Source organism: Rhamphochromis longiceps, linkage group LG23 (genome assembly GCF_057381845.1).
Source record: "Rhamphochromis longiceps isolate RC_006_pf linkage group LG23, R_longiceps_female_GT1.1, whole genome shotgun sequence".
NCBI classification, from domain to species: Eukaryota; Metazoa; Chordata; class Actinopteri; order Cichliformes; family Cichlidae; genus Rhamphochromis; species Rhamphochromis longiceps.
The window spans coordinates 33850728-33872317 of NC_140578.1; the positions used below are offsets into that span (position 1 = coordinate 33850728).

General features: G+C 40.2%; 3 protein-coding genes across 3 annotated transcripts in view; 2 read left to right on the forward strand and 1 right to left on the reverse strand.

Moving 5' to 3' along the window:
* The first annotated feature begins 4081 nt into the window (after nucleotides 1-4081).
* On the forward strand, nucleotides 4082-8166 carry sap18 (Sin3A associated protein 18). Its single transcript, XM_085399420.1, has 4 exons — nucleotides 4082-4245; nucleotides 6837-6946; nucleotides 7509-7631; nucleotides 7739-8166. Exons 1-4 carry the CDS (start codon nucleotides 4174-4176, stop codon nucleotides 7893-7895), a joined length of 462 nt encoding a protein of 153 aa, XP_085255546.1. The 5' UTR covers nucleotides 4082-4173; the 3' UTR covers nucleotides 7896-8166.
* Nucleotides 8167-10177: 2011 nt separating this feature from the next.
* rtraf (RNA transcription, translation and transport factor) lies at nucleotides 10178-13978 on the forward strand. The gene is made up of 8 exons (XM_085398298.1): nucleotides 10178-10344; nucleotides 10823-10947; nucleotides 11078-11177; nucleotides 11904-11984; nucleotides 12155-12243; nucleotides 12613-12681; nucleotides 12817-12865; nucleotides 13016-13978. Exons 1-8 carry the CDS (start codon nucleotides 10284-10286, stop codon nucleotides 13168-13170), a joined length of 729 nt encoding a protein of 242 aa, XP_085254424.1. The 5' UTR covers nucleotides 10178-10283; the 3' UTR covers nucleotides 13171-13978.
* A 606-nt stretch (nucleotides 13979-14584) lies between these two features.
* Nucleotides 14585-21590, reverse strand: part of nid2a (nidogen 2a (osteonidogen)) — a 62964-nt gene continuing 55958 nt past the window's right edge. The window contains exons 30-34 of the mRNA XM_085398296.1: nucleotides 21381-21552; nucleotides 18393-18550; nucleotides 18033-18156; nucleotides 17812-17924; nucleotides 14585-15884 (exon numbers count right to left, since the gene is read on the reverse strand). Coding sequence (XP_085254422.1) covers nucleotides 15874-15884; nucleotides 17812-17924; nucleotides 18033-18156; nucleotides 18393-18550; nucleotides 21381-21552 — 578 coding nt within the window. The 3' untranslated portion in view covers nucleotides 14585-15873. The remainder of the gene's footprint in view (nucleotides 15885-17811; nucleotides 17925-18032; nucleotides 18157-18392; nucleotides 18551-21380; nucleotides 21553-21590) is intronic.

The window sequence follows — 21590 nt, forward strand, 5'->3', positions numbered from 1 at the left end:
TGGGTAATGTCACAAGAAAAACAATGGTGTGCTTGGTTTCAACGTAACTTTATTCTTTCATGAGTTATTTACAAGTTTCTCTTTGTTCACAGCCATTGACATGTCGAAGAGGTTAACACGTGTGGAGCGGATCGAAATTGTGTTGATATCTGGTGAACGCAGTAACCGGGTCATTGCAGTAGACTGCAAGACACCCTACGAGACCACCCATCTCCCATGCTTTCGTGAAACTGGTTCAGTGTTGGATTTGCCAAAATATGGACGCAAGAAAACTGTCATTAATGAAGAAACATCAGTGGCTGTCCTAGCTTCATTCAGCAAGACCCTCAGTTCATGCTGAAGATTTTGTTCAGTGATGAGGCAAACTTTATTGTGAATGGTGAAGTTAACAAACAAAACCACCGCTATTGGTCTGACACTAACCCACATTGGATGGATCCCTCCAAGACTGTTGGAACAACAAAAGTGATGGTTTGGTGTGGTATATGGGGTACAACGATAGTGGGTCCATTCTTCATCAGTGGAAACCTCAAGGCCACTGGATATTTGAAATTGCTACATGATGATGTGTTTCCCTCTTTATGCACTGAAGCTGGCACGTTCCCTGAGTTTTTCCAGCAAGATGGTGCACCACCACATTATGGGTGCAGGTCCGAGCATTCCTAGATGAACAGTTTCCTGGAAAGTGGATTGGTCGTCGTGGGCCAGTTGAACGGCCCCCAAGGTCTCCCGATCTGATCCCCTTAGACTTTTATCTGAAGGCAATTGTCTATGGTGTGAAGATACGAGATGTGCAGCACCTGAAACTACGGATACTGGATGCCTGTGCTGGCATTTCTCCTGCGGTGTTGCTATCAGTGTGTGAAGAGTGGGAGAAGAGGGTTGCATTGACAATCCAACACAATGGGCAGCACATTTTATAAGTGGTCAGAAACTTGTAAATAACTCATGAAAGAATAAAGTTACATTGAAACCAAGCACACCATTGTTTTTCTTGTGACATTACCCAATAAGTTTGATGTGTCACATGGTCCTCTTCCTATTGAAAAAACAAAAGTTGTATCCAAGATGGCCGACTTCTAAATGGCCACCATGGTCACCACCCATCTTGAGGAGTTTACCCCCTCACATATGCTAATGTGCCACAAACAGGACTTTGATATCACCAACCATTCCCATGTTATTACGGTGTATCCATATACATGGCCCACCCTGTACATGACAAAGACAAAGATTTTTAAGCATGATTTTAAGGATAAAAGGCATTTTATTAAATTTTGATCTTATTTGACCTCAAGAAGAGGTCAGAGATCCAAAGAAAGGTGATAGCTAGAATCCCCGTATATCACTCCCTTTATGTCAATATACATATAATACAAACAATGGCAATAAAAAACATAGCTTTAAATAGCCTTGTCTAGAATTATTATTACTTTGACCTTCAGATCAAACTACTGATCTTGAAGCAGAGGTCAGAGGCCAAATGTATTTTTATTCAGTGCTTTCTGTATGTTGATAATACACATCAAAACTTGTGAGATTCATAGTTTCAAGTTATAAGGTTTTCGTCCATTTTCCACCAGTAACCATTAAGTTGACCTTGAAGTCCTCGATGGATGTAAATCAACTTATAATGGACTGTTCACATGACCTCACTCTACACCTCTACAAAGTTTTATCAAAATTTATTCAGGAATATAAATTCAAAGTAGTAATGAGATGAAACACCAATTATTGATCACGACTAATAAGGACAGGGCGTCGTGTGCAGGCAGGAGTGGTGAAATGGAGGACCTACAGTGCAGACTCCAGAGACAAAACATGAACTCAAAAAAACAGCTTTAATGCCGAACTCAAAAGTAACAAACTTCAAAATACAAACACTCAAGCACGCAGCCAAAACACACAGCTTGAATGAGGGTGGATCACGACACAGACAGATGAAAACACAGGGCTTAAATACACAGAGGGAACAATCAGGGAATGAGAGACAGTAGGGAAACACAGCTGAGGCAAATCTGGGCTGACAAGACAAAGGAAGCAAAACCAGATAACATGAGACAGACTTTCAAAGTAAAACAGGAACTACAGACTGAACTTACAGACACAGACTCACAAACAGGCACTGCAACAGAGGGAACAGAGACATGGACTGACTGGACACAGAATAGAGGGAGTATGGAAACCAAAACTTAAGAACTACATAATCACACACCAAGAAGAACTTGGGAAAATATTAATGCAAAACAGAAACCAAGACCTTCACAATAATAAACTAAGATGAGAACACAAATAAAAGGTACAAAACTGAAACCACTGGGTCAACGACCCAGGTACCCTAACACAGAGCAGGCAATTGCTAAAGAGGGAAAAAAAGATAACCTTGGCAGGAAGTAAAAGAACAAAGGGAATGCAAGAAAGGTTTGCTTCCAGTAAAGTTTCATAGAAATTTTCCACTTTTTAATGTTTCACAGGCTGGTTAGTGCTCTTTAGAAAAGAGCTCAGTTTCATGTGCAAGATGAGTGGGACTAGTCATGTTGCCTTTTCTTTGACATACTGGATTTTCCCAACTAAATAAACTTGGTTTGGATGACCATCCACTGCACCTCCTCTGCAGTGTGGAAGTCAGAGAGCAGAAAGAAGCAAAGCTGCGCTGGGGTTTAATGTGTGCGCGCGATCTGTTTGTGGCTGTAAGCTGAAACAGGTAGAGTCAGATGATTTTTCAGGTCCAAACCAGGACTTGGCAACAGTCACCCTGCAGGACAGAGCAGCTCTGTGTGTTGCTGATGGCTGTGACCGATGAGCCTTTCCCACTGTTTGTCAACGTGTGGGAGGATAAAGCACAACTTCCTCAGTTTACAATAAGGATGCTCAGAAATGAAGACTATTGAGGAAGCTCTAACTAGTTCTGCATTCTGTGCTGCAGTTTGAGTGGTGCGGATATAAACTGTGAAACAAATATTTTGCAAACAAAAAGCTGCCAGCTTGTTAAAAGTTGACGAATGAAGCAGAAGCGTCCCCGTGCAGAATTGCAGACGTCCTGGCTGGAATCTCATGTGCATAACTACACGTAACATGACCCAGCATGATGAGGAGACACGAGATGAGACAGAGAGGGCGTTAGTGATTGTAATGGAGTCATTAGGGGAATAACAGCGCCACTTATTCTTGATGCATATCAATGAATGAGTATCAGTGTCAGGGCCCGACTCAAAGAGCCACTGTTTGATCTCTCAGTCAGCACAGGGTGAAAACAGAGGGGTGAAAGCTGGCAGATTGGCTGCCCATTCTGATGAGAGGAGGTGGTGATGCAGTGGTGATGGTGGGGGGGCTCAAAGACACGCACACACACACAGTGAATGGGTGGAAAGAAAAAGAGAGAGGTAAAATAGAGCTGATTGTTAGAGTAGCTCCTGATCAGCCACAACTGCAGGAGAACAGAGAGAGGCACTGTTAGGATACACACACTGCACAAACACACACACATACATACTGTACAAAGACGCACTGTACAACGCTCACATATATGTTACCCAGAAATCTACACACGCTCACCCTCACACCATGTAATGAGTGAGGGGGAGAGCAGCATGTGACTGAATAGCAGGTTTCACATCTGTAGGTGGACTTGGCTGCCTGATCTCAGATCAGCCACTCTGTGGAAGTCTGTACAAGTGCTGCAGGATGAGCATTTACCCCCCTTCAGTAACATCATCTGAAAGGCTACTACAGGTGTTTCAGACAGGGGTGCACTGGCCACCCCCACTCCATACTGAGAGAGCGAATTCAGATTTCAAAATCTTATTTGCTTTCATATGTACCTATTTTCAGTGATATTAACTTTAATAGCAGGAAATTAACAAGGCATATAATTCTTTTCTTTCTCTCTTATATAACTTATATTTGACAACAACATAATAAAACCGCTAATTCTCTTTTTGGTGTGCCACCCCAATATTTTTAATGGCCCTCCATACAGCCGCCCCTGTGAAAGAAAATCTGGAGCCGTCCCTGACCAGAAGGTGGCAGTAACTTATTCTGCGGTGGACGAAAGCACACGGGAAACGGAAACTACATGCTATCCGCCTCATTTTTGGCTGCAGCCTGGCTGAAATATCCAACACGGAGGCACAAGTCACCTAACTGAAGCAGTAAATTATTTAAAAAGTAGCAATGGCACTTGAATCGCGGATCACACAGGAGGAAATAAAGAAAGAACCAGAGAAGCCAATTGACAGGGAAAAGGTAACCAGCGGATTTTGATTCGCGTGCTGTTTTTGTTATTAGCTCTGAGTTAGCCCTGAAAGCTAACTGGTCAGTTTGATGCAGACTGCCTGATGTTTGCTCAGAACTGTCGCAGTTTTAGGGGTAAGAATAGATAAAGCTGCATTTGCGCTTTGTTTTCAGGATATGCAGCGTTAATGCTCAGAGAGTCGCCAGTTTGGATACAAAGTGTGCTAGTTAGCTAATAATCAGTTCGATAGCATCCAGCGGCACTGTTGCATATGATTTATGCAGTTTTTTTCGTTGCATATAACCTAATATAATTTTGCAGCTGATTAGTAACTGTTTGCTTAGTGTTTATGTCGTAAAATAGTAAGAAAAAAAATTAAATTAAATTAAAAAAGCAAAGCTGTTATTGAATCGTAATTCACAGCTGGCAAAAGCACGAGGCATTTCTTTCCTTTTTTAAAGCTAGAATACCTTTAAGGTCTTTATCGAAATCCTGGCGTTTTGAAATGTGCCTGTAGGCAATTGCAAGAAAAAGCATTTATCACTTAATTTAGCTCAGTTGTCCTGTTAGATTTAGCGTTAAAGAACTTCAGTGATGTCTTACTATGAGTTTACTTTTGTGGCATTTTGAGTAAACAAATAAAATAGCGCTGCAGTTTAAAGTTAGATTTGTACGCAAAAGTTCAGAAATTAGCAATAAGGGAAACATTGTGAAGTGCGTAAAATAAATCGGTCAGTAAAATGTGAAGGCTCTAATGTAGAGCAGGGCGATATGACCAAAAGTATTTATCACGATATACATTTGAAAATTTGCGATAACAATATAACTGATGATATAATTGACACGAGACAAAATACTTTACAACTTTATTAGTGCAAAACAAAAAAAATCAATGTATTTTCACTTAAATAAGCAGCTGGGTTTGTTTTATTTTTATTTTTTATTAATGTGCATTAAAAGTTATATAAAAATGTAACAGTGCAAATTCCTTGCTGGCAGTTTAACCAAAAGGTATTTCCAGTGGAAATTGGCCGACAGATCCTCAGCATAACCATGTGTAATATCTACATAACTTAAAAAGAGCTTATACACACACAATATGGTAATATTATGTTGAAGCACAGTACATATTACTCCGCGAGGCTCCTGCGTACGACCCAAATTCTATCACCATATTTCATTTTCTTATCGTTGCCCAACATTATACCCGTATTACCGTGAACGGTATGATATGGCCCAGCCCTACTCTAATGCGTCTCTTACATATCTTTAGAACAGTTTGTTTGCACCAGACAAAATGAAAACGCATTGATCTTACTACTGTGATTGAATTGTAAATAAGCCTGTGAGGCAAGCAAAGGGAATCTATGGTGATCGCCTCGATCACCATAGATTCCCTTTGCTTGCTTTCTTGATTGAGATTGGGAAGTAGATCTTACATCTTTCAATGCAGAATAATGAGATGGAAGTCAAAGCAAACAAAACTTTCACTTAATTTAATCTTGCCGTAAAATAATTTTGACCACATTTCCATTAACTGGCTTCACTTACTGTGACATTGGTAGTGAGAGTTTATACAGTCTTTCTGTCAACTGGAAAGTAAACCCAGATTTTTCCAGTCAGACTACATTATGCTCACATGAAAGGAGCTGCCTTGGCCATGCTAGTGCATTACAACTGTAAAACAATTTGTACCTTGTTCTTTCAGCTGCAGTCTCTGGAGTGTTTAGTGCTCTGACAAAGTAAAAAATAAGAATGAGTAGGGCGAAAGCGGATCGTTGAATGAAACGGATGAACCGTGTTTTTGCGGCACACTTAAAATCAGTCCTTTGATTTTCTGAAAAATCGACCGTGCCCCTTATAATCCCGAGTGCCTTATGTATGAATTCTGGTTGTGTTTACTGACCTCGAAACGATTTTCTGTGGTACACGGCGCTCGAAAATCTGTCAAATGTTTTAGTACGACTTTGCTAAGCTACGAACCCGCACCGCTTGATGGATTGTCGGAGCATTACGGTTATCGTAGGCAGGCGCCTCGAGGAGTGATACGTACTGTGCTTCAACATAATATTACCGTATTGTGTGTGTATAACCTCTTTTTAAGTTTTGTAGATATTATACATGGTTATGCTGAGGATATGTCGGCCAATTTCCACTGGAAATGCCTTTTGGTTAAACTGTCAGCAAGGAATTTGCACTGTTACATTTTTATATAACTTTTAATGCACATAAAAACAGCTGCTTGTTTAAGTGAAAATATATTGATGGTTTTTTTTGGGGGGGGGTGCACTAATGAAGTTGTGGAGTCATAAAGTATTTTGTCTAATGTCAATTATATCGTCAGTTATATCGTTATCGCAAATTTTCAAATATATATCGTGATAAATATTTTTGGTCATATCGCCCTGCTCTAGTATCAGGTTCTGTTATTTTGTGCAGGGTTTCTTAGTAGTCATTTAAAAAATAACAGAGAATACACACCTGAATTATTTGAAATCAATATTTTTTTTATATCTCTTATGAATCAAATGTTTTCATTGTGTTTCTTCCATTGTAAACTGAATTTGTTCAGTAATATTATTATTATGTTTCTTTGCTGCAGACCTGCCCCCTTCTGCTGCGAGTCTTCACCACCAACAGTGGGAGACACCACAGAGTCGATGAATTTGCTCGAGGAAATGTTCCTTCCAGCGAACTGCAGATATACACTTGGTAAGATCACAGATGTGTCACTGGTTTTTGTTTTTTGTTTGGGTGGTTGGTTGGTTTTTTTGTGAGTGTGGGTGTTTTGGCCGGAGTCAAGGATTTGCCAGTGTTTTAAGCTGAGTTTGTAAAACAACAGAAACATAGTGTTATAATGCTCTCGGGGTTGGATAATTTTCTCAAATCAGTGCTCCTGGCCATCTCCCTGTAGCATCGCTGATCAGTGATAGCATTGTTGCTGTGGTGACAGAGGACGTTGATTGATTTGGCAGTCATGGTTAACATAATTGGGAGCACATCGGCTAAATAGTTTAAAGAGGACTAAATAAAAACATTTGCAGGCCCTTTAATTTTTTAAGTTAGAGCTATAGTTCGCATGAGTCGTCCAGTTTGTTTTCTCTGTGTCATATCCCACCTGTCTCTGGCTCTCTTTTCATATACAGTGGATTTTTCCCACAGACAAAAACAATATTGTGAAAAAGTTAAGGAGCTAAGGGTGTCGTTTTTCGGTTTGTTTTCTTTTTGAATAAGGACACTGGAGCTGGTCTCTGATTGTGTTTATGTGTTTCAGGATGGATGCTACACTAAAAGAGTTGACCAGCTTGGTGAAGGAGGTATATCCAGAGGCCAGGAAAAAGGGCACCTACTTTAGCTTTGCCATTGTCTACCCTGATCCCAGAGGGAAGATGTACAAGTGAGTATCACACCAAAGACTGCGCTCTTTGGATTCACGCAGCTAAAGAATGTGGTGATCTATGTATATTGCATCTTTAATAACCTCTCTTCTCCCACCTCCTTCAGGTTGAAAGAGATTGGCAGTACTGTGTCTGGCAGAAAAGGTGCAGATGACTCAATGACACTGCAGTCTCAGCGCTTCCAGATTGGAGACTATCTGGATATAGCCATCACACCACCCAACAGAGCACCGCCCCTTGGCACACGCATGAGGCCATTCTGAAAATACACATGCACAAACCTACACCTTCTGTATTTTGTCTTATTTTCATCATCTTGGGATGATTTTGACTCAGTTTTTTTTAGAATGTGATCTGTAATAAAATTGTCCCTTTTTTTCCAAAGTCTGAATAGTTTTTTCTGTGTCACTGTGAGGTGATTATTGAACTTGTTAAACTAGCAAAGAAACAGAAGTGAAGCAGGGAGCTCGCCTCTTCCTTGAATGCTGTATTAATTTCCAGGATTGGAAATGTAGCCATTTACTGAATGCACATTATTTTGCTACCTTTGTATTTGTAAGCTATAATATTAAAATTAACTGAATTGCATTTTAATTAAAAACATGAATAAATATTACAAATTAAGTGAAAAAAAAATTTAATGTCAAAAAGTTAATATTCAATATTCACAGTACCCACAAATCACCAATGTCAAATGAGTCCAAGCTACATGTAAGGCAAGAACAGCTTGATCAAAATGTTCTTTTCTTTTGAATGCAAATCTATAGTTAAAGATCAATGAGAAAAACATGGTTGCCATCAATGTTCCCTCTAAACTGCGCGCGTGCACAATTGCGCACTGCTGGCACAGAAAAAAAAATCTAACCTGAATTGAAATTGAAATTAAAACTTTAACAATTCTGTTTTGCAGTGTTAGTAAGTGACTGTCTGCTCCCGTATGGGATTAGAACGATGCTACCTTATCCCATAGTCCAGCCAATAATGCGATTCACATTCGTATATACGCAGCTAATCAACGTCGTTGACAGGTTATAACAGCGTCCTTATGTGCCGACACAACCATTGGAGATGTGAGCAGGACAGACGGAACAATTGACGGAAAAAGTGTGGACTTTATACCAGTTTTTAAATTGTGTTGATAGGCCACGTAAAACCAGAGTTATGATAAAAATATATGCAATGTTTGGTTTTCTTCCTGAATACTATCGTTGTTTATATTTACTGCGGGAAGAAACGCTCGAAAGCACTCTCTGCCTGTGAGCAAAACCAAAAACCCCACCTTTCCTATTCAACGAAAAAAGTACCATGTCGACCAATCAAAAAATGATATGGCATTTAGTTGTTTAGGAAGGGGGAAGTTTTAGGAGTGACGGCGGTGTTTTGAGATGTGAGAGATTTGCGACGTTTAGCGCAAGTTTTGTGTAGTTAGTGTGTAGTGTAGTCAATAGTTTTGTTGTGTGTGTCAGAACAATGAGGCGACTACTTAATGTTACGGCAGTGATACATCTCCTGCTGTCAGGCCTGGAGGTATCAGGCTGTTGTTCTCCTTTATCTCATAGTGGACAGAAATTATTTTTTGGAGTGGCACAAATAATTTCTGTGGCATCAAATTTGATGCAGAACACCTGATTGTTCTGTAAATAGTTTGAAATGCTTATTTTAAAAAATGCCTTGGCTGCATTTTTAGGTAAACAGCTGCAAAAACTTTGTTGTTTGCATAGCTCAGTTACTTTTTTGAAGAAGTAACTATATAATTAATTGCCCAACAGTGGTCATTATTTACTGTATTTTGCAGACAGAGAGTTACAGGACTCTCTCCCAGACCACAGACTCATAATACAAGTCAGAGCCTTATTGATTTTTTTTTTTTTTAAACAACAGCAGCAAGCTTTATAAGCTGTTGTTAGAATTTATTTAATATTACTTTCTAGTATCAGCTGATGTTTGCTGGAGCCACAGCTGTAAAAACTGCTGGTCATGATATCGGTTTGGATATGTGGTGAGAGGGAAACATGAAGGTGATACAAATCATACATATATACCAACAAGACAGTGTACATCACTTTCACAACAGCGTTTGTTTTAATTCAAAGGCTTTATGGTTTTTCCTATAATACCTGGTGGTGTAGTCGGCAGATTTTTTTGTCAGTTCAGCCTTATAGACCAAAACAGCCAATCAGATTTTTTTGCATCCAAGTCTGTGATTGGCTGGTTTTGTGGCACAACTATAATGGTGTACAGAAAGAGTTGAATGTGCACGGGCAGAAATGTTGAGAGCACAAGCAACACATTGCAAGCCAGCACAAATGCAAAAACTGAGTGAGAGGGGGCTGTGTGTGTGTGTGGATAATAGTAAACACTGAAATACATTTTTTTGCACACAGCAATGAATTTTGTTCACTCAAATTTAGCTTTTCTTCGCTCAAAATAAATTTCTCCTCAAAATGCAACACTTGCACCTGCAATTTTACTCTTGTTAATGTCTAACGGCGGTAGTCAGTGTGGGAAAAGTTTTATTTTGATACCTATAAGAGGAAGTTGTACGCTCTCCGTCAGCGCATGCGCGAAGCTACATACTGAAGGCTAGCAGAAAATCCAAGCGACTGTTAGCTAAAGAAACTATTTGGTTTCCGTATTAAACACGGGGTGAAATGTTTCGGAGAAAACTGGGCGCTCTGGATTATCACAACCCCGACGGCTTTGACTGCACAGGTAAGAATAAACTTATGAAAGAGCAGTTCGGTTGGTCAGTTGAGTTGAACGTGGAGCCGGCTAACGTGTCTTGTCTGTATGGAGACAGAGAGCTGCCAGATTAATAACGTAGAACATGTATGTTCAGTATGAGACAAACGTGTATATTTATGAAAAAAAGCAATGTACAAGGTGCTTATGCTCGACACTTTTAATAATTTTAACTAGTTTTGACTATAGGTTGTTTGCATTTTACACGCAATAAACACACACTCGGGCTTCATTAGTAGGTAGGCTGCAGATACCAGTTTAGCACAGTCATACCAGTAAGTTCAAACGCTGGCTACTCCCTGGTGCCAAAGTAAATTGTTTGCGTCCTGTAGTGAGTGATTCAGCAGATATGGTCTTGGAACCTCAGTTTTATTTATTCACTCCTTCACTTACTTGCCATGTGTAGCTGCTGATGTGTTGTTATCGGTATTGTCTAATTTCTTCTCAGATGAGACACAGTTTAGGAACTGCATTGTGTGGCTGGAGGACCAGAAGATTCGACATTATAAAATCGAAGACCGAGGCAACCTGAGAAACATCCCCAGCTCAGAGTGGCCCAAAGCCTACCAAAAGGTAAGACTGCTGGATCATCTGAAAGTAATCACTGCTGTTATTAATGGGTATTACTAACATAACACTGCATTTCTGATATAATATGAGGAGCACGGTGAGTTGTGTTTGAGTTTTCTTTACCTGTGTGCAGTACCTACAGGATGTGAACTGTCCATTTGAAGTCGATGAGAGGAAGGAGGCTGTAGATTGGTTACTGGGCCTTGCTGTGCGGTATGAATATGGAGACAATGGTAAGGGGTTTCATTTGGGTCACATTTACTTGTATAGCGCAAGAATCCCTTAAAAAAAAAAAAAAAGACTCCTGGCAGAACCAGACTGGAGGGGACCACCATCAAGTGCAAAAGTGCAAGTAGCTACAGTAAGGGAGTTTTTCCTTCCTGCTGTTTTCCAAGTGTTCTCTTAAAGTTGGTCATGTGATTGTCGGGGTTTTCTCTCTGTATTATTGTAGAGTCTTTGCCTTATAATATAAAGTGCCTTGAGGTGTCTGTTGTTGTGATTTGGTGCTATATCAATAAAACTGAATTGAATGCAGTACGTAGAGAGCTGTGCTACAGAGCAGAGGTTTATTGGGGAAACCTGAGGGTTAACTTGGATTTACAGGTTTGCAGAGGGGGTTCACATCAACACGGTTGTGTGCCACACTCCTAATCGGACTTTTAGTAGGTTATGGTTAGGATAAGGGATAATGTGCACAAAATTGCCACCTACTGGCCAGTCAGTTCCCTAGGGTTAGGGTTATGTTAGCCTGTGTCACTAGTTGAAATGCCACCGATGACCAGGAGATGGAGACATTACAAAAGGAATACTTTTTGCTAAGTGCCAGATCATATGTCTACTTTTACTGCAGAATAAGAAGAACAAATTGTTACTCTTCTACTCGTTACTGTGAGCTCCCCTGTTAATGTAGTGCAAGTCAGTCTGTTCATCGGTGACGTGTTTTGTGTGTCTCTTCACAGTGGAGAAGTACAAAAACTGTCAGCCCCTGGCAGCTTCCAGTAACAGCAATAAAGCCATGGACCCTCTGGTTAACCTCGACAGTAAGTAAAACTTGGATTTGAGCTTCCTCTGTCCTGGCATTCTTTCTTCTTTCCCTCCTTTAAATCTTTGCAGGATAAAAGTTAAAGTGTGTGTGTGTGTGTGTGTGTGTGTGTGTGTGTGTGTGTGTGTGTTTTTTTTTTTTTTTTTATTTGTTTTTTGTTTTTTTCAGGTAATTCTCCAGATTTCAAAGCAGGAGTAACAGCTTTGTCCAACATCCTCAAGATACAGCGGCATGACGACTACCTGGTTATGCTTAAGGTGAGAGCGCACTAAAGGGCTCTTTAATACTGTAGCAAAGCTTACCTGGGCACAGAGGAAGGCGAAGTTTGCGTTTGCTTCACAATAAAAGCCCTTAAAATGATTTAATGCTTTCCATGTGAGCCGGCAGCCCTGAGTCGTTCTTTTAATGCAGGGTAATGGTCAGACTGATAACACGGAGATAATAGTTGGCACTCAAAAAATGCAGAATAGAAATTTTGCACTCTCACTTGCCACTCGCAATAGAAAGTAATCCTGTTAACCATATTAAGGGAATAGTTTTTTTTGTTTTTTAATGTAAGTCTTATGTATTAGAATGATCTCAAATCATTAAGAAGAGTTTTTCTTGTTTTTCTTTGCAACTGCCAGGCCATTCGTATTTTGATCCAAGAGAGACTTTCTCCAGAAGCCATTGCTAAAGCCAGCAACAATAGAGAGGTAAACTAAAGACACATGTGCATAATATGCATCAAAAATCATATGTCTGTGTATAGACTGCTGCAAGTCTAGAGCCATGATTTCAGCGGCGTTACTGACAAAACTCAACCAGCTATATTTTCTTTTTTCCTACAGGGTGTTCCAGTAGCTTTAGACAAGCACATCTTGGGTTTTGACACTGGAGGTGAGTTATTTATTTAAAGAATTTTTTCAGCAGAAAGGCTGAAAGCCGATGAGCAAATGCTATGACGATCGGTCTGCCCACAGTTCATAAGAATTGCTTCTCTTAAAGTATTGGTCAGCTTTTGGTAAAACTTCTGTCTTTTCTCCTCAGATGCAACTCTAAACGAAGCGGCTCAGATCCTGCGCCTGCTGCACATTGAGGAGCTGAGGGAGCTGCAAACCAAGATCAACGAGGCCATCGTAGCTGTTCAGGCCATCATAGCCGACCCCAAGACAGACCACCGGCTGGGCAAGGTTGGCAGATGAGAGCGAGGACGGTGACGGACCGCAAAGGGAGTGAGGGACTGAACCTGATTTGATTTTTGAGAGGAAAAACCTTTTGTTTGGTTAAAGGACATCAAAGAATTTTTGTTGATTTTTTTTTTTTTTTTTCCGTTGTTGCATGAGATCGGACTGTTTAAATTGGGAATCTCATAAATAAAAGACCCAAGTGTTCATGTGTGGACAGCCTGGATAAGTTCTTAAAACTTAATAATGTATAAATAATAATAATAAAAAAAATGGTTTCCATTAATTATCCAGTAACAAAGTTTAAAGGTTCTGAAACTGCATCTTTTCTTCTGCAATATTCAAACTGACTGTTATATTTGTTTCTGGTGTTTCTGATGAAATATTCTTTGCAGATGGACAGAAATTGTTATTTTCAGGTGGGAGGGGAAAATATATAAATCCAGCTGCACACAGTTTGACTCCTGCACTTCTGTGGTGAATCAGACAAATGTTCAAAAAGCATCTCCCGTAACAAGTCACATTTTATTTTATAAATATCACACCTTATGAAAAAATGTAAAAGTAGAAGAAGAAAAAGTATTTGCTAAAAAAAATGTCATTTGTGTAAAATACAATTAGTAGTGCAGCTATATATAGTAGGGCTAATTGGATGGGGGAGGCTGGAGAAACATACTCCGATTATAGTAATCGGATTACAAAAACTGGTAAGCATACAACAGTATCAGTGACAAGGGTTACAACTATCATGATTCCTTGGCAGGTATCGATACATTTGGGGAAAAAGATGTTCTTACATTTTACTTTGCTGAAATAAAAGAATCAAGTCATCTTTAATCTTTAGTGTTAGGTGCTGTATTTTATCCCTGCTTCCACTTGTTCAGTGATGGTAAACCAGTCTTCTTCTGACTGTGGCTTTATGTTTAAGCATATACTGTATATAAAAGAAGAAAGTAGCCACTGTGACTTTACCCACTGAGGCTATGTCCCCATGTACCTGGGTATTTTTGAAAACGCAGATTTTTCTATGCGTTTGCACCTTTCGTCCACACGTAAACGACATTTCCGGTCACTAAAACAGAGATTTTTAAAAACTCAGTTTTTGCATTTACGTGTGGATGAGGAAAACTGAGAAAACGCAGCGTCAAAGGTGTGCGCCTTTTTTGACGTCACACTGTGCGCCACGTTATTGTTTCGGTGAAATAAATTTCTACAATGGTGGACTTAGACAAAATACGGTTACTGTTAATTTTACTGTTTAAATGCTTACATATATACACACAGTTTATGTCCCGCCACACATAGGACTCAGTTCTGCTTCTATGCGCCATCTTTGTTTACCCTTTCCCACCCAGGCTTCTAGGCTTCTGATTGGCCAATATTTCTACACGGTTAGGAATATATCGCCACCTATTGTTTTGGCATGTTCCTAGCAGCGTTGTCCTTCGTTTTTGCGTTTACGCGTGGACAGGATTTAAAAAAAAAAAAAAAAACGGAAACGGAAAATCTCAGTTTTCAAAAATACCCGTGTACGTGTGGACGTAGCCTGAGTGAAATGCCAAGGTGTAAGACAGCATGGCATAGATCTCACTGAGAAACTAGGACTTTGCACGCTGAGAGTTTAATGTCTCAGAGCTCTTATTCTCTTAACTGTTATTTCTTACAGACGGTTTACAAGACAGTCCAGAATGAAAGGGGCTCGGTGGAGCAGTAGCCAGACAATGTCTCCTAATAACAGTCACCAACAACCAACTTCTAAAGTGTACCTAAAGTCTAACATCAATCAAGCATTTTCTGATGTAAATCTTTAACAGACATTAGCATAATGCTAGCATTTTATGGGCAGAACTAGCTTCAGTGTAACAAAGACATAAGTGTTGTTTTATTACAATTTGGACACATTATCAAACCACATAAAGTGCTGCGACACGAAGTGCGCAAAAGTCGCCAAAATCTGCTAACTCAGTTACCGCTGAGTTTCGAACCTGCTCTGTCATTAACATCAGCACAAAAAGCTGTGTGCTAGGAACTTCATGGCATGGGTTTCCATGGTTGAGCAACTCCTTTAAGTGTAATGTGTGGCAAGGACTTTTGTCCATATATCCAGTTTTTTCTTAGTCTGTGTATTTAGCTCACAGATGTGAGTGCAGTATTATTCCCAAAAAGTATTCCCCAAAAAGCCAGACTGCACCTTTAATGTGCAGTTGTTCTTGTTGTTAACCAGAGACCACTATGAGTGCATCTGTAACTTCTCAACTTAATGGCTAATGTTATTTGTTGATATATTAAAAAAAAACCCAACAGCTTGATGTTAGTTTTCCCAAAAGGAAAAGCTTCAAATTATTCTTCTTTGGCTTTAAAGTACAATTAAACCCCCAAAAACTACAACCATGCATTTTAACATCGGATTTCATTGTTCTGCACCTTTATTCAACAGAAAAACAAAAATCTCAAGCAATACAAAAATACAGTAGAAAAAAACTAAAAATGAGGTATAAAACAAATTTACAAATCATTTACTTTGGGTTACATTAAGGTGAGATACTGGGGTTGAAGTGGGTGTAAATTTGCTCTGATTGCTGATCTGGCTGTCGTAAGCCATCTTTGCTCCCTGCTGAGTGTCCTTCTTCCAGAGGGACACCAGAGGGCCTGGACCTGCCTTATGTCCATGAATCGCCTCAGAACTTTAGCACCAAAGCACACTGCGGGTGCAGGCTGTCGTTAGTGGCTCCCTGTGACACACACACACAAAGATAAAAGCTCATCACTTTGAATCATCATCCCATAGTGGAAGTACTTTAAGGATAAGTTAAAATGAGAGGTTAAAGGTTTCATTTTCTGTGTGAATCCAAATGTGACAGGATGAAAACTTGGGCGCTGCAGTGCTCTAATGACAGAACAAACAGTCGTGCACTTTGTAACTGGAAGCGACTGAGAATTATCTCTGTAAAGAATGTGTGTATATTTATGTATTGCACAATAAGAGCTTTTAAGCCTCTCGCAAGCTCCTCCCAAAACTTCAGGATCTGTGTTTTAGACCTGTCATCATGGCAACAATTACACCACACATCGTCATCTTTAAAGCTAGCGACTATAATCTAGTCTGACTGTTGAAGGATGTGACTTTTACAGCAACACACACCAGTGATAGTGTTCCTTCCGACTGTTTTCAAAGGCAGATGCATTGTGACGAGATTATGTACTCTGCAGATGTGTGTAGCTTTAATGGTGACATTTGCCAAAGTGCTACTTTAGGGATTATCCTGTGTACTTTGTACTTTAACGTGAGGCTTTGAAAGGACTCGAAGCCATCTGCAGACAACACATCAAACATGATGCGTGCAAAAAAACAGGTAGAGGGTCGCACACAGCTGTGTAATCTTTGTTCTTTGGTCTCTCACACACGCAGGTCACAAATAGAGGGTCACAGACAGCTGTGCAATCTTTGTTCCTGTCTATTTCATGGGTGTATGTGAAGTCACCCCTCAGACACATATACCGGTATCTGCAGAGTGGTAGGTGTTAGCCAGCTGTGTGATGATCAAACACGAGCTGTGATTACTTCCAACAACAAAGACTGCCCAAAGAAACCAGTTTGATTAACCTTTATCAGTAACATGGATTTCTGAAAAAATTAAAACGTACAGCTCTGCTATCACTTCCAACATAAATGATGGCAGGAAACTAAACAGTAGTGACGTTTGTAGGGTCACAGAAGTTGGACTAGCTGGTATATAATGAAGTGCTGCGTGGTGGCTAGCTACACAGCTATGGTTAGCATAACATAGCAAACACAGTGAAGCTGGAGGATGAACGCTAACTTTTTTTCCACTTGAGAAAAGTTAACATGAGGGTTCCTGATGGTTAGGGACAAATGCAATCCCATGGCAGGATCCTGTAAATGGACCAAACTTCAGTCAGGAGAACAACTGAGATAATCCATCCACAATACGAGGTTAGTTATTAATATACTGCTGCATGGGCTGGGCTGTAGTTACATCGTAAGGTTTTAAAAACTGAGCACAGTAGCTGCATGTCCTGGTTAGAGAGAACAATAATGGGTGATAACGATTCTTAAGGATAGCAACAGATGGCAGAAAGATACCCTACTCAGAAATGTTTCTGATGAACTGAGAGAAATGTAAATCTCACACAAGTAACACCATTCATTTCAGAGGAACTGTAATCAGTGGATATGCAGCCTGCACAACATGTTGCTGAAGGCATCTAGTTTCATGTCATTCATACTGTCAAATGTCATGTTTTTCAAAGGATCTGTGAGATTATAGGAAAGTGCAGTGCAGGAAAAGCAAAGTTGGTACACAAACTAATGAGTTCACTGTCTGCAACTCCTTTAAGTTAGAGTGTGTGCATAATACAGTTAGTTTTCCTTCAGTTTAGCCCTGTGACAGACTGGCAGCCTATCCAGGGTATATCCGGCGTTTCACCCAATGACAGCTGGGATAGGCTCCAGCTCTGCCCCCTGCCATAACTCTTAACTGGACAAGTGGTTAAGAAAATGGATGGATGGGTGGATGTTCCTTCAAACTTGAAAGACGGACTCTGATTACACAATATGGAGCACTGTAACAAAAAATAATTTCCCCCAGGGATCAATAAAGTATTCTGATTCTGATTCTGATTCTGAATATATCTCACCTGGTAGGCAGTGGGTCGTTGCTACGGTGATGCCATACAAATGAGAGCGCTGCTCAGGCAAGTACTCATCAGTGAACAGACTTCTGTGTTTGTTCACTGCAATCACACCATCCCTGTGAGTAACAGGTTAGAGAGGAATGATATCAGCGATATACACATATCAACTTATTGAACTGTAACCACCACTGTGATCTGAGTAGAAGGAGATGAATGAAGACTACCTCCGCCAGTCAGTGTAATAGAAGTGGTTCCTGTAGTAGACCATGCTGAATGGGTAGTTGAGGTTGGCGTGGATTACTCTTCGACCTGAACCATCTGAGGATATACACTCTAGACGCTTTGTACCTGACAGACACAGGAAGACAGCATGGCTCATTACAACATCAAGAAAATATAGGTTAGGTAAATTCTAGAGTATTAACTTTTAACTGAAGAGTTTTCAACTATCTCAATAAGCAAGATATGACAGTATATAGTCTGAGAGGCAGCTGTACACTGTTTACAGATGTCTTAAAACCCTGGGACAATAAATAAGGGACCAATTCACATGAATGCAGCATCAGCATAGAGGCCATGTTTACCTGCGTCAGCCCAGCAGATCTGTTCAGTAGCAGAGTCATATGTTAGAGCATTTGGCAAACCAATCCCATCAGACACTATCACCTGGCGGTTTTGACCATCCACTGATGAGCTCTCGATCTTAGGGGCCTCTCTGTTCCAGTCTGTCCAATACAGAGTACTGCAGGGAGACACAGGAGGGGAAAACTTATTACTCTTACTCTGATTGTTCCTTTACTCTTTTCTCCATAAAGACAACATTTGATAACCTCCCCCGAAACCATGATGGTGATTTTTTTACACCTCAGAATATATTAATAAAGATGTGATTTGACGACCGTTAGAATAGTGTCCAGGTTTTTCCAACAGGTAGCTGCATATGCAGAAACCATCCTCATTAATATCTGATGCAAACCCAGTCATTTCCTTCTTAAGCAGGCCTGGAATATGACAGAAACTACTCTGTTGAGAAAAGAAATTCAAGCATTTCTTCTAGTGAGCTTTCAGGGACTAAAAGAGTTAAAAGGGACCTACTTGTGGGAGTCAAGCAAAACTACTCTAGAGTCCAACATTAAAAATATGGAGCTGGACATGAGCAGAATGAACCCCTTTCCACACCCTTCCATCTGGATTGTTGACTACAGTCATTTTGCATTGATTTGAGGTCAAGGTCAGGCTTATCTTTTTAGTTTCTGGTCATGCTTTATCTGTGTACATAGAGAACGTGGACCACACTGCCTCACACATGCAGGCATATTTATCAGTGTTTTCATATTTCCTGTTTAATGAAGATTTAAATACTATTTTAAACAGTGCACTGTGTGTGGGCTGCTTACGTGCTGGCAGTCCTCTGGGAACTACAGGTAATACACACCACATGAACGTTCAGCTTATACACACACACACACACACTTATGAATTTGGTGAAGGTGCAGGGCAGCAGATGTCTGACACATTCACACGTGTATATGCTTTTATAAAGCCTTTGCGTGTCATTTTGGTGTGTCTGCTTCGCTGAGTGTCGTGGTTAGAGATGAGAATATTCAGCGACCCTCCCCAATTCGGTCTATTCGCCTGTTATTGGTTAGGGTTAACTGCATGTGTTCACTTTACAGCCTAAGAAACCACAGAGGACATGCTTAATCATAAGTGCATAAGTGTGCCCGTATGGAACAGTAATTACTTTTCAAACCTGAGTTTTTGTCAGAACACACACACCCCATATATTTACCCCTAAGTCAGAAACTAAGCTGTAAAATCAATAATGTCAAGCAAACGTTTCAGGTTTTATGACCAGGGTTATTGCTGCTGTGTTTAATCATTTGTAACAACCACATTAACTAACACACACACACACACAAACATGCACGCGCATAACTGTTGATTATGTGATTAGTTGCTGTGATGAAGAGCAGATGTTATTCCTGGCGAGTTGGCCAATCAAGGCCTCTTGCTTTCATCCTATGAGCGTGTGTGTCCAGGATTAATGGCATCAGTAAATTCAGGACAGTCTTCTTGGCTCAGTTTGCTGCGACACACACAGCACTAAAAGTCACTTGTGATAGAATTAGCAAACATGTGTTACTAAAGACAGACTCCACCTAAAAATCCCCATTGCCATTTTTTTTCTATGAGTGCCAGTCTCATAATGATGAAGTCATGTTTTGGTCACAGTCTAAATCTTAGAATCCAGACTCAACAACCCCCCTTACTGCCAAATAGCCTTAAAACAGAGTTTGCACTGTACTAATGAATTAGGTACAGGCCTCATTGAGTCATAGCTTGTTAAAGAACTAGTGTTTAATTTTCATTCTCGTAGTAACAGACTGAAAACCATCTGTGCCCTCTTCTTCCATAAAATCTCTGTGGATACAGTGAAGGCTATCTCAGCAGAGCACCTCCAGGTTGTTGCAAGACAGTGTGTGGGCTCTTGTTTGTTTCTTGTTCCATGTCTGCAAATCCAGATTATGTTAACATACTTTTCTTCATTTCTAAGTAGAGCTTTTATGCCTTTCTGTATTTTTTTCCATATACATATGTTGTGATGTTGTTGAGGCTTCAGACTGCTCTAAACACTCAGCCAAGGCTATCCTTATTTGTATGGGAGAACTGAGTGGTAACCCTGCAAACATTTCAATGTTCAGTACATTTTATCCTATCTAGTCTGAAAAATACTTTCAAAATGAAAGCTGTGCAGACACTGAGATGTAAGTTTGCCATCAACTCGCTGTACTTCTTGAACATCACCTGCATGCCTCTGTTTGACTGCTCAACAATGGTATTCTGTGTTCAAGGCAGACTTCATATTATCCCTTCTTACAATTCTTCTAATTCTTCAAACTATGACAAAATAATTTAAGCAAAATATTCTTGATAGTGACATCGAAAAGCCCTAACCTTTTTTGTCATAATTCTGCAGCCAGTTTCAACCCGACAGATTAGATTGCATACGCATATCTCTTACCCAAGCTATGGCTAGCAATCTGTATCCATGAACATATGGTGGATGTTTTTTTTTTTAAAATATATATCTTAAGAACAATTGGCTGCTTTTATTAGCAGGTGTGCTGACAGCAGATGTAGCTAGTAGCTGTTTGCTAGGTCCCTACTATTGGAATTATCTAACAACTTGCTATGTGGCACAGACTATCAAGAACTCTGTCAGCATTAGCTGACAACTCAACATTCAGTCATCTCATCCAAATGTGATTACGTCAGGGTCTTAAAAAAAACAACATAAGCACAGCCAAATTGCTAATGTTGAAGCTTTCGTATGGGGAATCCAGAACCCCGCGGAAGACGTCACTGTGACTCCATCTGTTCAAATCTGCTCTTTGTGAGAGGCAGTGGGCAGGAGAGCAGGAGTTAGAGGAAGAGACGGGTTGCTTCAGACAGTGCATCACATTGACGTCAACAGCAAGAAGGACAGTTTTTTTCAAATAACACTACGGATCTGGAAATTGGCATTTTGAAATTAGTGAAAGCAAAGAAAGATGAACAAATGGTTTTACCCGGTGGAAGAAACCACTATGATTGCACGGGGGTTCACCAAGTCTGTGTCAAACAGGGTCCTCCTCCCACTGCCGTCCAAGTTGGCTCTTTCAATCACATCAGGAGTAGAGTCAACCCAGAACATCAGCCGGCGTTTGACATCCACTGCCAAACCTTCTGGACTGACGAGATCTGCAGAAGCGAGAAGAACAGAGATCCAGACATCATAG

Coding starts and splice junctions, on each gene's coding strand:
- sap18 (XM_085399420.1), top strand. CDS start 4,174: ATGGCACTTGAATCGCGGATCACACAGGAGGAAATAAAGAAAGAACCA. Junction 4,246..6,836: donor AGCCAATTGACAGGGAAAAG/GTAACCAGCGGA, acceptor TCTTTGCTGCAG/ACCTGCCCCCTTCTGCTGCG. Junction 7,632..7,738: donor CCCAGAGGGAAGATGTACAA/GTGAGTATCACA, acceptor CACCTCCTTCAG/GTTGAAAGAGATTGGCAGTA.
- rtraf (XM_085398298.1), top strand. CDS start 10,284: ATGTTTCGGAGAAAACTGGGCGCTCTGGATTATCACAACCCCGACGGC. Junction 12,244..12,612: donor ACTACCTGGTTATGCTTAAG/GTGAGAGCGCAC, acceptor TGCAACTGCCAG/GCCATTCGTATTTTGATCCA. Junction 12,866..13,015: donor CTTGGGTTTTGACACTGGAG/GTGAGTTATTTA, acceptor TTTTCTCCTCAG/ATGCAACTCTAAACGAAGCG.